We start from the raw sequence: 14,673 nt of genomic DNA on the forward strand, positions 1-14,673 counted from the left end.
TGTGGTTGTTTGGATAGTATTTACAGAATGATACATTAACGCTTCCGCTGAACTTATGGTTTTTGAACAACTTATGTTTGAGATTTCAGTATTATTAAGTGATGGAATTTTACTTCAAACTTGTGATTCAATGTAATTGGTGGCTCACTACTAGTCTTCACACGCCTAACAGGGATATTCCCTAGGTGGTAATTTGGGGGTGTGACACACAAAGCTCACAATATCTGTTAGAAAACATAACAACTTTATAATACAACTTTATAATACATGTTATTATATGTTTGCAACATGAATTATCATTTGCAAATTATTTTAACATGCCCCCATAATTCATGTGGCGAACATGTCGTAAAGCCCCAAACTTTCACAAAGAGTTTGATGTTGGTTTGCATTCAAACCCTTAGTAAATATATCAGCCACCTGCAATTCTGTACTAACTTTTTCAGGCTCAACAACACCTGCAGTAATTTTTTCCCTTAGAAAATGTAAATCCAGCTCAAAATGCTTAGTTCTCTCATGAAATACAGGATTTTGAGAGATCGAAATTGCAGATTTACTATCACAGTACAGTTTAACAGGCAATTTATACGAAACCTTTAATTCGGATAACACATTAATGATCCACATGACTTCACAGGTAGCTGAGCACATAGCTCGGTACTCAGCTTCCGCAGTAGACCTTGAAACAACACTTTGTTTCTTGCTTTTCCAAGAAACAAGAGTTCCACCCAGAAATATTCCATACCCAGTAACTGATTTTCTGGTCTTAAGGCATTTAGCCCAATCAGAATCCACAAAACCAGTTATAATCATATGTTCAGACCTTTTAAAATTAACTCCTTTTCCAGGAGATAATTTTAAATATCTCAATAATCTTAAAGCTATATCAAGATGAGTTTGAGTAGGACTATGCATATACTGACTTAAAAACTGAACAACATAACTGATATCCGGTCTAGTTAAAGACAAGTATATCAGTTTTCCTACTAATCTTTGAAACCCATTAATATTTTGCAAAGTTTTTTGATCAGTTTTACACTTACTAGTAACCAAAAAACTTTGTTCAATTGGTGTTGCAACAGGTTTGCAACCCAAATAACCAAATTCACTTAATAATTCAAGACAATACTTCCGTTGAGACAAACACACACAACCATCAGCATATAACACTTCAATTCCTAAAAAATATCTAAGCAAACCAAGATCTTTAATAAGAAAACTTTCTTTTAATCTTTGTTTTACATTTTCTATCTCAGACTTGTTATTTCCAGTGATGACAATGTCATCAACATATACAAGTAAAACAACAAACACATTATGCTTAGACAACACAAACAAAGAATAGTCACAAACACTTTGCACAAAACCCATAGCAATTAATACAGAAGTTAACTTCTCATTCCATTGTCTTGGGGCTTGTTTAAGCCCATATAATAACTTTACTAGTTTACATACTTTTTTATTGTCTTTTGAACAATAGCCTTGAGGCTGTGTCATATAAACATCTTCAGTCAATGTACCATATAAAAAAGCGTTGTTAACATCCATTTGATACAATGGCCAATTGTTATTTACAGCTAATTTTAACACAATTCTAACAGTAGTCATTTTAACGACTGGTGAAAAAGTTTCACTAAAATCTAACCCTTCTCTTTGGTTAAACCCTTTGGCAACCAACCTAGCTTTATATCTTTCAACTTCCCCATTTGCCTTATATTTTACCTTATAAACCCATTTACAACCTATTGGTTTTCTATCACTAGGAAGATCAACTAAAACCCAGGTATTATTTCTATATAAGGCTTCCATTTCATTATTCATCGCTTCAACCCATTTCTCATTTTTTGCAGCCTCATTATAGCAAACAGGTTCAACAATTTTATTCAAAGACGCAACAAAACACATATTTTCATAAGACAAGTTAGCATAGTTAACAACTTTCTCAATTCCATATTTAACTTTACCCTCGACAACAAAATCACCAAATTTTTTTGGAAAAACAGTATTCCTAGAGGATTTTCTAACACTTGTGTTACCCTCAGATTGATTGGTCTCAACATTTGACCCTATAGTGTCCTCTGCCCTCACATTTGTATCCCTTCCACTACTGCCCTCCTGTTCAGTTTGCAAAGTCATCTCAGCATCTGAAACAGGGGCTGATGTAGAGGGATATAATGGTTGCTGATCATCACTAATAGAATCTTGAGCACCATTTGTACCCTCTTCATCATCGGGTATGTTAGAAACCTCGGATACAATATTGTCAAAAAAATTAACATGATTCAGCTGATTTTCTAAAGTGTGTTCTTGATTATATAGATTGTCAATTTTAAAAGGATAAACACTTTCATAGAATTTAACATCTCTTGAAAACAGTACTTTCTTATTATCCAAACTCCACAATTTATATCCCTTTTTAAAATTTGAGTAACCAAGAAAAACACATTTTTCAGCATTAGACGAAAATTTATCAGAATCATGCAATATAGTACTAAAACACAAGCATCCAAAGTTTCTAAGATGGTCTAACGAGGGTTTAAAACTAAACATCATCTCAAAAGGACTCCTACCACTTAACACGGAAGATGGCAACCTGTTAATCAGATACACAACAGTTAAAACACAATCAGACCAAAATCTTAAAGGTAGTCCACCCTGAAACATCAAAGCTCTAGCAGTATTTAACAAATGTCTATGTTTCCTTTCCACCACTCCATTCTGTTGTGGCGTATAGGAACACGTTGTTTGATGAAAAACACCTTTGTTTTTAAAAAAAACTACTCATTTGACTATTAACAAATTCTGTCCCATTATCACTGCGAACAATTTTAATTTTCCTTTTAAATTGAGTTAACACAAGTTCATAAAACTCCTTTAAGTTCTCAAAAACTTCAGTTTTATTAGTTAAAAAATAACACCAAACAGCTCTAGAAAAATCATCAACAATAGTTAAAAAATACTTATAACCATCATAACTTGTTACTCTATAAGGACCCCACACATCTAAATGCACAAGATCCCCTACAGCCTTTGACTTGTGTTCACTTAAAGGAAAAGGGACCCTAACTTGTTTAGCCCTATGACAAATATCACACGGACCATGTTCACTTGAACTCATGTTAAGACTTTGTTTTAACACTGCTAAAACCTGATCAGAAGGATGTCCTAACCTACTATGCCAAGTAAAAGACTGAACAGAACTATTAAAACAAGCATTAAACATATTACCAGAATTGCCTACAAAATACAGACCACAATTTTGACTACCAATCATCAGGACTTTCTTTGAACTGGAATCCTGTAACAAACAATTTGTTTCATTAAACACAACAGTTACGTTATTATCTTTTGACAACCTATGTACCGATAACAAATTAACACTATACCCTGGAACATAGAACACATCTTTTAACACTATCTCATTAGTTAATTTTAAATCTCCAATTTTTAAGACTTTAATATTAGTACCATTTGGGTGACTAACAGTTATATTGAACTCAGAAACATCTACACAATTTATTAAATCTTTGTCAGTTTTAATCATATGTTGACTCGCTCCTGAATCAACAATCCACCCAACCATATTAAAACCAACTGAACTAGAACAACTAACAAAATTTGAAACATGAACACACTCACCTCCTACATTCTGATTCTGAGAATCTGGAACATTTTTTTTCTCCAACTAAACTCAACAGTTTTGCAATCTGTTCAGAGGTGAAAGGAAAACTAGAACTTCCCACAGATGATGTAGCATTATTAACAGAACTGCTTTTATTACCACTAACCATATTAGACCTTCCAGACTGATTATTACTACTATTTCTTTTTCTAAAACCAGGTGGATAGCCTATAATCTCAAAACATCTATCCACGGTATGCCCTAACATATTACAGTGAGTGCATTTCAGATTTGTATTAGACCCTTTATTAAATCTTTTCTTTTGATCATAAGATTGATTAGTTTTAGACACAAAAGCAACATTCTGTTTTGATCCAGTGCTAGACAATCTATGTGACTCTTCTCTAGACACCACAGAGAAAGCTACTTTAACTGTAGGTAACGGTTCTCTTGTTAATAGATTTGTTCTAACAGATTGATACACATCATCTAATCCCATTAAAAATTGCATTAACTTTATTAATGTTGAAAAATCATTAAAGTCTTTTGCAGCCTGACAAGAACAAGTAGGAAGATGTAACATAGCATCAAATTGTTTCCACATAGTTGTAAGTTTGTTATAATATTCAGCAACTGACATACCATTTTGAGACACACTATTGATTTTTTTATACAGATCATATACAACCGAACCATCTACCCTATAGAATGACTCTTTAAGATCAGTCCAAACTTCTGAAGCAAGCTTAGAAAACACTTGTCCTAAAAACAAATCTTCAGATATAGAGTTTAATAACCAAGTAAGAACCACAGAGTTACACCTGTCCCACTGACTAGCTAACACAGGATCATTTTCAGATTTGACACATTTTCCATCAATAAACCCATACTTGTTTTTTGCTTCTAACGCCAATTTCATAGCACTAGACCATACTGAATAATTTTCTGTTCCTTTTAGTTTTATATTAACTATAGTTAATGCACTTGAATCACTCGGATGAAGATATAATGGGTCACCTATATCTAATTTTCCAATTAAAGTCTGAGAAGTACTACCAGTATCAGTATCACCAGGCATATTTAACCAAGAATTTGAATACACAATCAACCAATATCAACACACACAGAACAGATATCAACAAATACCAAGCAGAAACAAATAACAAACAATCACAGAACACCTATCAAGAATCAATCAAGAACAATCACAGAACTCAAATAACTAACAAACAGGCGAAACTGAGTCAGTGTCAAGATTCCAGGTTCATCACTCATAGGTGCCTGGACATGTCTTAACTCAGAAGCCACTAACCACTAGACTATGAAAAAATGACAACAACAAATAATGGTGCCGGTCCTCACTACCCCGACTTCAACTAATCAATCAACCAACAACAAATATAAAAACAGAGATGGAACAATCTTACAGAGGGTGCAATATACTCCAAGCAGATCTTAACTATAGCCTTCACTTAGGGCTATAGTCACAGACCAGAAGACAAGAAACCGAAGATAACCGGTCAGTTTGCCCTGTATTCTTCTAGGAATACAGAGACCAACACGGACCTTCAATAACCAACAAAGAACCTTCAATCACCGCAACCCTAGATTAGGGTTTTCAAAACTTCAGATTTGAACAACTTACAAGATACCAGTTTCTGAGATGAGAAACCTTCAAAACAGAAAACAAACAAGATCAGTCAATATCAAAACTAAGAGAAAGATGCAGCGGAAAAAACGTAGATCAGATTCAAGAGCAAACTAGCTCTGATACCATGTAAAAAATGGTATGAATCTTAACAATAAACCAAGAACAACAGCAAAATAGCGACAAAACGTGATAAAACTTTTATTATTACCCAAACCAAAGAAAACCCCCCTGAAACCCTTAGATCTCACAAATGGTGAGATCAGAAATAGTACAAAGAAGAAGACGATCAACTGATGTAATCAGTTGATCTATACAACTCAAACAACAACCAGAAAGATCTCACAAGAGATCGAACAAACACAATACACAACAGATCATCAAAGATCTGAACCAAAACCCTAGATCGCTGATGATAGAAGAGAGAGAATGAAGCTTCCAGATCTGTCCAAGTTCACTGTTAAGGCCCTTTTATACCGAAAATATCTAAACTTCCAGACTCAACCTTCAAGACTTTCACTTTTACACTTAATATCCTCAAATGTTGCAATTTAACCCTCCAAGTATTGTAAACCTACACAAAGCTCACAATATCTGTTAGAAAACATAACAACTTTATAATACAACTTTATAATACATGTTATTATATGTTTGCAACATGAATTATCATTTGCAAATTATTTTAACACTTTTAAGTAAAAAGAAATACAGTAACAACATATAACACATGAGTTATTTATAATGATGGATTTAATAAAAGAAACACAGTAACATCATATAACACATGAGTTATTTATAATGTCGGATTTACCGTTCACATGATAAATGGGTCAGGGTATACAAATCTTTTTAGTTTTTTAGTTGGGTTATTTATTTAGGTTGGTTTGTTTTTAATTGGTATTGCTTACTTTTTACTATGGTTTAATTTATGGTATGATGTTTAGTTGGTATTACGGTGTTTAGTTGGTATTATGGAATAAGGTAAACTTCCATAATAGGTTTATGGTTGCTTGATCATTAAATTTTTAGTTTTATGTAAATACGAGTCTTGGAGCGTTTTGTTCACAAAATTCTTTTGAACTGGGATAGAATTAGAATTAATTCCCTTGAAATTTAACGTTTGGTTGACACATAATGGAATTGTAATGGATACATTCTTGATTCAACGGAATGTAAGAATTAGTCATTGCCTTAATGAAATTTCAACTTTCCTTAGCCAATTACCAAAAATACCCTATATTTCATCGTATTCATCCTCTAATTCATCTTTCATTTATAAATTTACCAACCAACTAGTTAAAAAAATAGAGTCGGTCAAAGGCTTTTTGACCAAACTGTGTTGTGTGTGTGACTTTTTCTGTTTAATCGGTTGGACCATCAAAACTTTTACACCAAAAATGTGTTAGGTAGGCTGTAACATACGATATATTGTATCAACCAATATTGTTCGTTATGCCCACAAATAACTCACTAATTGATTTATTTCCCTTAGTTTAGACATCACAGAAAATGCGTTGGTGATATGTGAGGCCCGAACATCTATTTTGTTCATAACTAACATGATATTTTCGTAGGTGTTACTTACACCGAATTTGGATTTATATTTGCATGTATCAGAAACCATTTGTTTAATTTGACTTTTTTTTTGTGACAAAGGGGCGGTGTGCCAGTATTGGAAAAGATTCATAATTTAACAGACAAGAAACTTCACTGGTTAGCTAACTTCTTAATTCTAGGAACTAATCAACTAATCTTTGATATAAAGGTCCACTAATTTAGCCACTAATCAACTAATTAAATTTGAATGGTTGTCCTCTAATCTTTTTTTTTTCAAAGCATCATATAACATCAGACGCGTGTCTTTGTAAGAATTTAATATGAATTTACAAACTGAATTCATAGAATTCGGGTTGGCCAACTAATTCATTTGTGCTTATTCGGTCCACATGATTAGACATTAATGCAAATCATGCCGTTTAATGAACATGTTTGGATATCGTTTTTTTTAGGCAGGCAAACACATGGATTCATGTTCTGCATGCATGTAGTTGTTTATTTAAAAGGAATATGCAAATCAGAAAATAAACAAGTTTGATGAAGAAGCTAAGTGTGTAGGTTGATATTTAAAGGCAATCTTCTTTCTGGACCTTTTGAAAGAGTGAATGAAAATGAAAGCTTGAAGCATTGAATTCCTTTCTTTATTTAAAGTGGAGAATATATCGTCTGTAAAACGTTCTGCCAACACATGAAGTATTATGTCAAGACTTAAAAGGTTCAATAGATTCTTCACCATTCTAAAAGTAACTACATCTTTAACGGAATCAATTACAACGAAGAAGGAACCTTCAACATATACAATAAAGAAACTATAAAAACCTATTTTGTAACCAGGATCGTCTATGAGAATTCAGTGTCCTATACAAACAAATAGAATACAAGGGTCTCAACCTTTAATTTTCAGGCTTTTAGCCTTTGTGTTTTTTAAAATAGGTTTTAATTTTTAATTAAAACAGTATTTGGTTTAGTTGCATTAAATAAGAAGTGGGATTATTTGTTTATATGGGCTTGGACTAAATTTTTTAAAGTAATTATCCTATATATTAAAAAGGGAAGTTTGTGAATAGTACTTTCACCACTCAAAGTTTGCCACGTGGCAAGCCTGTTGTAAGTGTCCTGTTCGGTCTCGGTACATGAAGGTAAAAATCGGCAACAGTCTGGTACAGAAAACATCAAATGTCGGTACCGAATTGATATTGAAAATTTTTAGTTCGGAAAATTCGGTACTCCTAACCAATACCATTTGCTCATCCATCCCTAATCACGGGTATTGTGCAAACATCAACGGTATCGTACAACTTTTTTTTATTGATTTTCTTCAACTTTTAGTGTTTCCTTTTTTTTAGTTTCAGCGCTAGGGATGAGCTCGGTGCCAACCGATATTAAATCGGTACTGGTACCGAAAATACCAGTTATGGTACGGTATATGAAGGTGAAAACTGGTAGCAAACCGGTACAAGGAACGCTAAAAGTTGCTACCGAATTGACTTAAAATCTTTCCGTTTAGGAAATTCGGTATTTTTTTCCATTTATCCATGTTTTATCAAAATGCCGGTACGGTCCTGTTCGGTCTCGGTACATGAAGATGAAAACCGGCACCAGCCTGGTATAGAAATCATCAAACGTCGGTACCGAATTGATATTGAAAATTTTTAGTTTGGGAAATTCGGTACTCCTAACCAATATCATTTACTCATCCCTGATCATGGGTACCGTACAAACACCAAAGGTGTCATACAACTTCTTTTATTGATTTTCTTCAACTTTTAGCGTTTTCTTTTTTTAGTTTAAGGGTAGGGATGAGCTCGGTGCCAACCGATACTAAATTGGAACTGGTACCGAAAATACCGGTTACGGTACAGGTATATGAAGGTAAAAACTGGTAGCAAACCGGTACCAGGAACGCCAAAAGTTGCTACCGAATTGACTTAAAATTTTTCGGTTCGGGAAATTCGGTACCGGTACCCAATACCATTTGCTCATCTCTGACCACGGGTGTCATACGAACAACATCATTACCATAAAACTTTTTTTTGTTGATTTTCTTTCGGTTATCTTATACTGTTTTTTTTTCTACATTTTCTTTTTATTCTTGTCAGCGGTTTTGTGCGTAACGCGCTCGTAGTGATTTCAAAACACATACTAAATGACAAAAGAAGTTCGCCGCAACGCGGCCATAGTGATAAACCTAGTGAATTTGAAAGAATATCGGGTTTTAAGTTTTAAATTTAGTTATATTCGCTATTAACGCGGCCATAGTGATAAACCTAGTGAATTTGAAAGAATATCGGGTTTTAAGTTTTAAATTTAGTTATATTCGCTATTTAATATATATATATATATATATATATAGATAGATATAGAGTGGGGATCCTACGGAAAGTGTGTTTTTCCTAAAAAGTGTAAAAAGTCATAAAACACAATAATTTCAGGCATAAAACACACCTAAAACTCACAAATAATAGAATGAATATTACTAAAACACCATATTCAAACTCTAATAGTCCATAAAAACTTCAAACACACCATCGTAGAACTATGAATATAAAACACACAATGCTAAACAACATAAAACACAATAATATTTGTCATTCCACAATCAGAGCCTTAACATCTAAAACACAACACAAAACCCACATACATGATGTTTTAGTAATCTTCATCATATTATTTGTGGGTTTTTGGTGTGTTTTATGGTTGACATTACGGTGTTAACACCATAAAACACACCAAAAACTCACAAATAATATGATGGAGATTACTAAAACATCATGTATGTGGGTTTTGTGTTGTGTTTTAGATGTTAAGGCTCTGATTGTGGAATGACAAATATTATTGTGTTTTATGTTGTTTAGCATTGTGTGTTTTATATTCATAGTTCTACGATGGTGTGTTTGAAGTTTTTATGGACTATTAGAGTTTGAATATGGTGTTTTAGTAATATTCGTTCTATTATTTGTGAGTTTTAGGTGTGTTTTATGCTTGAAATTATTGTGTTTTATGACTTTTTACACTTTTTAGGAAAAACACACTTTCCGTAAATATAGAAAAATTATGCCTTACAGATGAGAGTTTGTACCTACAAGTTACATACTAAGAAACCCAAAACATATTAATGCCCCTGAATTTATACGCATGAATAATGTTTGAGTTGAGTGATTCTACTCAATTTTTCAAAACCGGACCGGACGTCGAAACAGTCTTCTTACTGGTTCAATGGTCTGACCGGACGTAAGAACCGGAAGGTATCGTAAATATTATAAAAATTAGTAGGGTTAAATCTGAAAAATATATAAAAAAAGGTCCAACCCTTCCAAAAACCAGTCCGACCGGCCGGTTTCTCGGTCCAAGCGCCGGGTCGCCGGTTCAACTTCGGTTCGATGCATTTCCGGCCCGATACCATGACCCGGACCGGCTCAACCTCCGGTTCCCGGTCTAACCGGTTCGACCGGCCGGTTCGGTCCGGGTCTGAAAACACGGATTCTACTTACCTATTCAGGATATAACGTCTAGTTTTAGTCTGAAAGTAGTTCATTGATAAAAAAAATTATAAGATGATTTAGTGGCGGATCTAGCCCAAAAATTCAGGAGTATCCTAATTTTTTTTGGGGATTAGGGGTATCGTTTATATAAAACCGAAATAAATAAAAATTTTACACTACGTAGACGGAGTTGCGTGGTAATTTTACACTCATGAGACGGAATCAAGGGGTAGCATCTGCTTGTACACTACCTCCGCCACTGCCCCTGCCCCTGCCCCTGAGGTTATTCCATATTTGCAAAATATAGGTTGGAGAACTCGCTAGTCGCTAGTCGGCTGGTGAGGTGGGGACTAGCGACTACTTGGGACTATGTAATTTTCAGTTTCATGTATACATATACATATTTTTATAAGTAAATATTTTAAGTAGCTAGGTGTTAACTCTTACTCAACTCATTTTTTTAAGTATACAAGATTAATTGTTGGAATTCACATGGTTTGGTTGGAAACTGGCTGGAATTTAAATGTTTTGACCGGAATATACAAGGTCTTTGCCGGAATCTGGCCAAAATCACCAATTTTTGGCTGGTCGACTGGGTTCAACTAGGCCCGACTAGTGATTAATGGACCGATTAACGAAAAATTACTCAGTTACTTGCCGACTAACGATTAATCGCCGCCGCCTAGTCGCGATTTTTACAACACTTGTGTAATTAAAACGTAATCTCAAATTAGAGTTTGTAACATATAACAATGTAAGAATACTCTAGCCAACATACCCATCAAATCAAAGTTTGTAATATCTAAATATTAATAAAAGACTTCAATTAACGGCACATAACAATCTCTCCTTTAATATTATAATTTTACTTTTATTTTTTTTAAAAATATTTTCTTATCTTTTATTTTATTAAGAAATAAATATATTTTACTACAATTAAATATATTCAACAATATAGATAACAATTAAACATAATAAAATATAGTTATGCCTTTTATATTAATCTATATATTTAGATTTTAAATGTTATGTATATATTTTTAAAAAACTTAATATATTGTTTTTACAATAATTAACTAATACATTAAAAACTAAAATATATTATTAAAATGTAACTTTGGGTTTTTAGTCTAAATTTTGACATGATTTGTGTGTTGGATTTTGGATACTTAAAACTTTATTGTTTATTCAAATATGTTGTAGATTCTTTGATGTATATAATGAAAATTATTTAATTACTTCGTTACCTCATTGGGGGTGTAAAAATAATTAAAAAGTTTCCTAAATAACTAATGACTGCGACGAGCACTTTACAAGTGGGTTGAGTATTAGTTATTATGAGTAAAACATTAAAAGCTTATAGAATGACTATCATGTACGTCTACTTGTCTTATTTATAAATAAATTATTTTTATTATTCAAAAAGCAATGTAAGTATACCCTATCCAACATGCCCATAGATATGATGAGGGTATGCACTATGCAGTATCATAGCAAAAGACGGCTCGGATTTGGTGGTTTAACAGTGTGCATGCCCGGTGGTTTGAAACTTGAAACATGCTATTTAACAGTTATTAGTGTTCTTTTTTTATATATTTTTGGGATATGCTACACGATATATATTCATGGTCTTAGGATGCTGTAAAAATGACATTTTTCGTGAGAAGTGTGAGAAGACATAAGAATTGATATGTAGGTATCATGGTTTGCATTTGGGTGTAATGTTTTGAGTTGTTTTGGCAAGAAAAGCACCAAACATAACAATTTAAGACACAATGCAATGAATTCTAGGCTTCAAACATAAAACACCATGCCAAGAATGTTAAGTAATGTGTTTTAAATTTTACGCCCATAATATGTTGCATTGTGTTTTAAATTGTTATGTTTGATATTTTTCTTGCAAAAACAACCCAAAATATCATGGCTAAGTCCAAAACATGATGCCTACATGTCAATTTCTTTGACTTCTCACAATTCTCACGAATAAGGACATTTTTATAGGAACCTCACCCTATATTCATAAAAATTTTATATTTTATTTTTCAATTCTGAATGGAACGACACAACCCTGAATGAAACGACGCAACACTTCGCTAATTATATATAAATTACATGTATAAACCTACTAAATACTATAAATACAACTATAACCCTACACCCTTTACTAACTAATGGTTTAAACTAGCATTCCATGCTTTTCTAATGCTTAGGATAAAATCACAAAGCTTTTATTTTCACCCACAATATTCGTCAAAGCGAGTTGAATGACCATATACACCCTACTTGTTATTATTCTTCAGGATGTACTATAATGGCCAATTTGTTATTATTTTACACACCAAAACTATGTAACCTTTTTTCATGGTATATGCACTCAAAATAATTAAAAAAGAAAACATTTTTTTGTTGTTGTTTTACCTCCACAAAACCATCTTTTAGGGTATGCATGTTGTTTTCACTTTTCAGTTTCCATGTAGGTTGGAGTACACATAATAACCACATAAAATATCAAACCTAATCAGCACGTTGCAGGCCCCTAATCAAGTAATCATCCTACTTTTCTCATCTTTAGATCCAATATTCCATGATAGTATTTTCCTTTTCCAATTTTCTTTCGGTTTGTGTTTCAAGTTCTACTTGATACACACGTGTATATAAACGAGTATAAATATAGGGTCAACTTGACACAAAAATAACCAAGTTTCTCATTCGAGTCATTTAAACTTAATTTTGTTCCTTTTATAAAGTCACTCAACTTTCATCATATGTTACGTACAATCTTGTTAACTTTTTTTCATAACCATTATTATCTTTTTCTAAAATAAGTGTGTAAATGGAACATATATTGGCTACTATATTAAACAATTACGAAACTTGCATATATTGTTAGTGATTTTTTCCCTTCAATTCACGATCACCTCCTACTTCAAGTTTCTCTTAGTTCAGAAAGGGGTGACGGCGCAACTTGTTTCCCGTCTACTTTCTGTTTTGATGTAACTTGACAAGTATGTTTTTAAGTGAAATTCATTAAGTTCTATTTGATAGACGCATATGTATATGTGTGTGTATGATATTGTGTGTGTGTATATAAAGAGAAAATGAGAGAGAGAGAGAGAGATTAAAATGTCACACCATACATCAAGATCATACAGAAGTTTAATAATACATAAATGCTTAAATTAGATTGTTTTCTCAACATGTAACTATTGCAAATAGTAAGGTTGAGTACCTAGATAATATAAATTACAATAAAACATATAACCTAATTAACATACTTCCACTGATAAAACCTACATAAGCAAACTAGTCATGGTCTAGTTTGATCCAAATTAACTTATTTCTTCAACTTATGAGTAGATAATCTAAGCCAATGACTGGTATGGCCTGATGAGTGGAATGAGGGCACCCCTAAGGTGGAGTGACATCACCTCATTAGTGGACCCAACAAGTTTACCCCCTATGAACACAGCTGGCACAGGGGGGGAGTTGCAACCCTGGTTCACAAGTGCCTTCTCAATCTCCCAGCCTTCTGGATCATGGTCCAGCTCATGAATCAGTGGCTCAACCCCAAGTTCTTTGAACAAAATAGTAACAGCATAACATAAGCAACATGTGCTCTTGCTAAAAACCACAATTGCATTCTCTGATGTTAGTGTTTCTATCTTGTCCATCTTATCACAGTATTTTAAATACTGCTAAGTGTCACCAACAACTTGGATCTATTCAAAGGAGAGTTTGGAGAATGGGATTTGGTGTAGTTTGAGGTTTCGCGGGCTAGTTCTATTTATATAAGTAATCGGCATGCTTTTCGTCTAGTGTTCTTCAAACAAGAAAAATCAGTTTGAGATGCTTTCTTTACCAAAAGGTACTTTAAAAGATGGATACTATATTCTTTCTTTTCCAAACATTTAGGAAAAAGTACAAACTAACCTCCATCAAACACATTATACAAAAGGTGGAAATACTGACCAATTACTTGTATATGGGTCAATTAAGATTGTAAAGCGGTTGCAAATGACAATTTGCGGCTGAAAAGGTGGTTGCAAACACTGGCAAAGCAATTTATTGGGGCTCGGGGATGGTCCCACCGATTTTTCGCTCGTAGTGTTAATTTTATCAAAAAGTTCCGATTTTTTTTCTTGGATATTTAAGAGTCCGGCCCCACTGGGTTTTCGTTCAAGCTCCTCCCCTGGTTGCAAAAAGCCGGGAACTGAGTTGTAACTAGTGACTATTTTGCAACTGAACTTAGCGACGACATTTCTAGTTGCAAATTTTGTGACTAGTTTGCCACTGAATAAATATTTTTATTTTATATTAATTTATTTTTTTTCACATACTTGCGACCGTTTTACTACCATGATATA

The 14,673-nt window shown here is 33.3% G+C and overlaps 1 protein-coding gene across 1 annotated transcript; it reads right to left on the reverse strand.

Moving 5' to 3' along the window:
- Positions 1-13,434: 13,434 nt before the first annotated feature.
- On the reverse strand, positions 13,435-13,986 carry LOC110910146 (glutaredoxin-C13). Its single transcript, XM_022154860.2, has one exon. It carries the CDS (start codon positions 13,978-13,980, stop codon positions 13,672-13,674), a length of 309 nt encoding a protein of 102 aa, XP_022010552.1. The 5' UTR covers positions 13,981-13,986; the 3' UTR covers positions 13,435-13,671.
- Between the last annotated feature and the right edge of the window lie 687 nt (positions 13,987-14,673).

Source organism: Helianthus annuus, chromosome 15 (assembly GCF_002127325.2).
Source record: "Helianthus annuus cultivar XRQ/B chromosome 15, HanXRQr2.0-SUNRISE, whole genome shotgun sequence".
In the NCBI taxonomy this organism is placed as follows: domain Eukaryota; kingdom Viridiplantae; phylum Streptophyta; class Magnoliopsida; order Asterales; family Asteraceae; genus Helianthus; species Helianthus annuus.

What these genes read in the sequence shown, in the direction of transcription:
- LOC110910146 (XM_022154860.2), bottom strand. Translation starts at nt 13,980, where the DNA reads ATGGACAAGATAGAAACACTAACATCAGAGAATGCAATTGTGGTTTTT.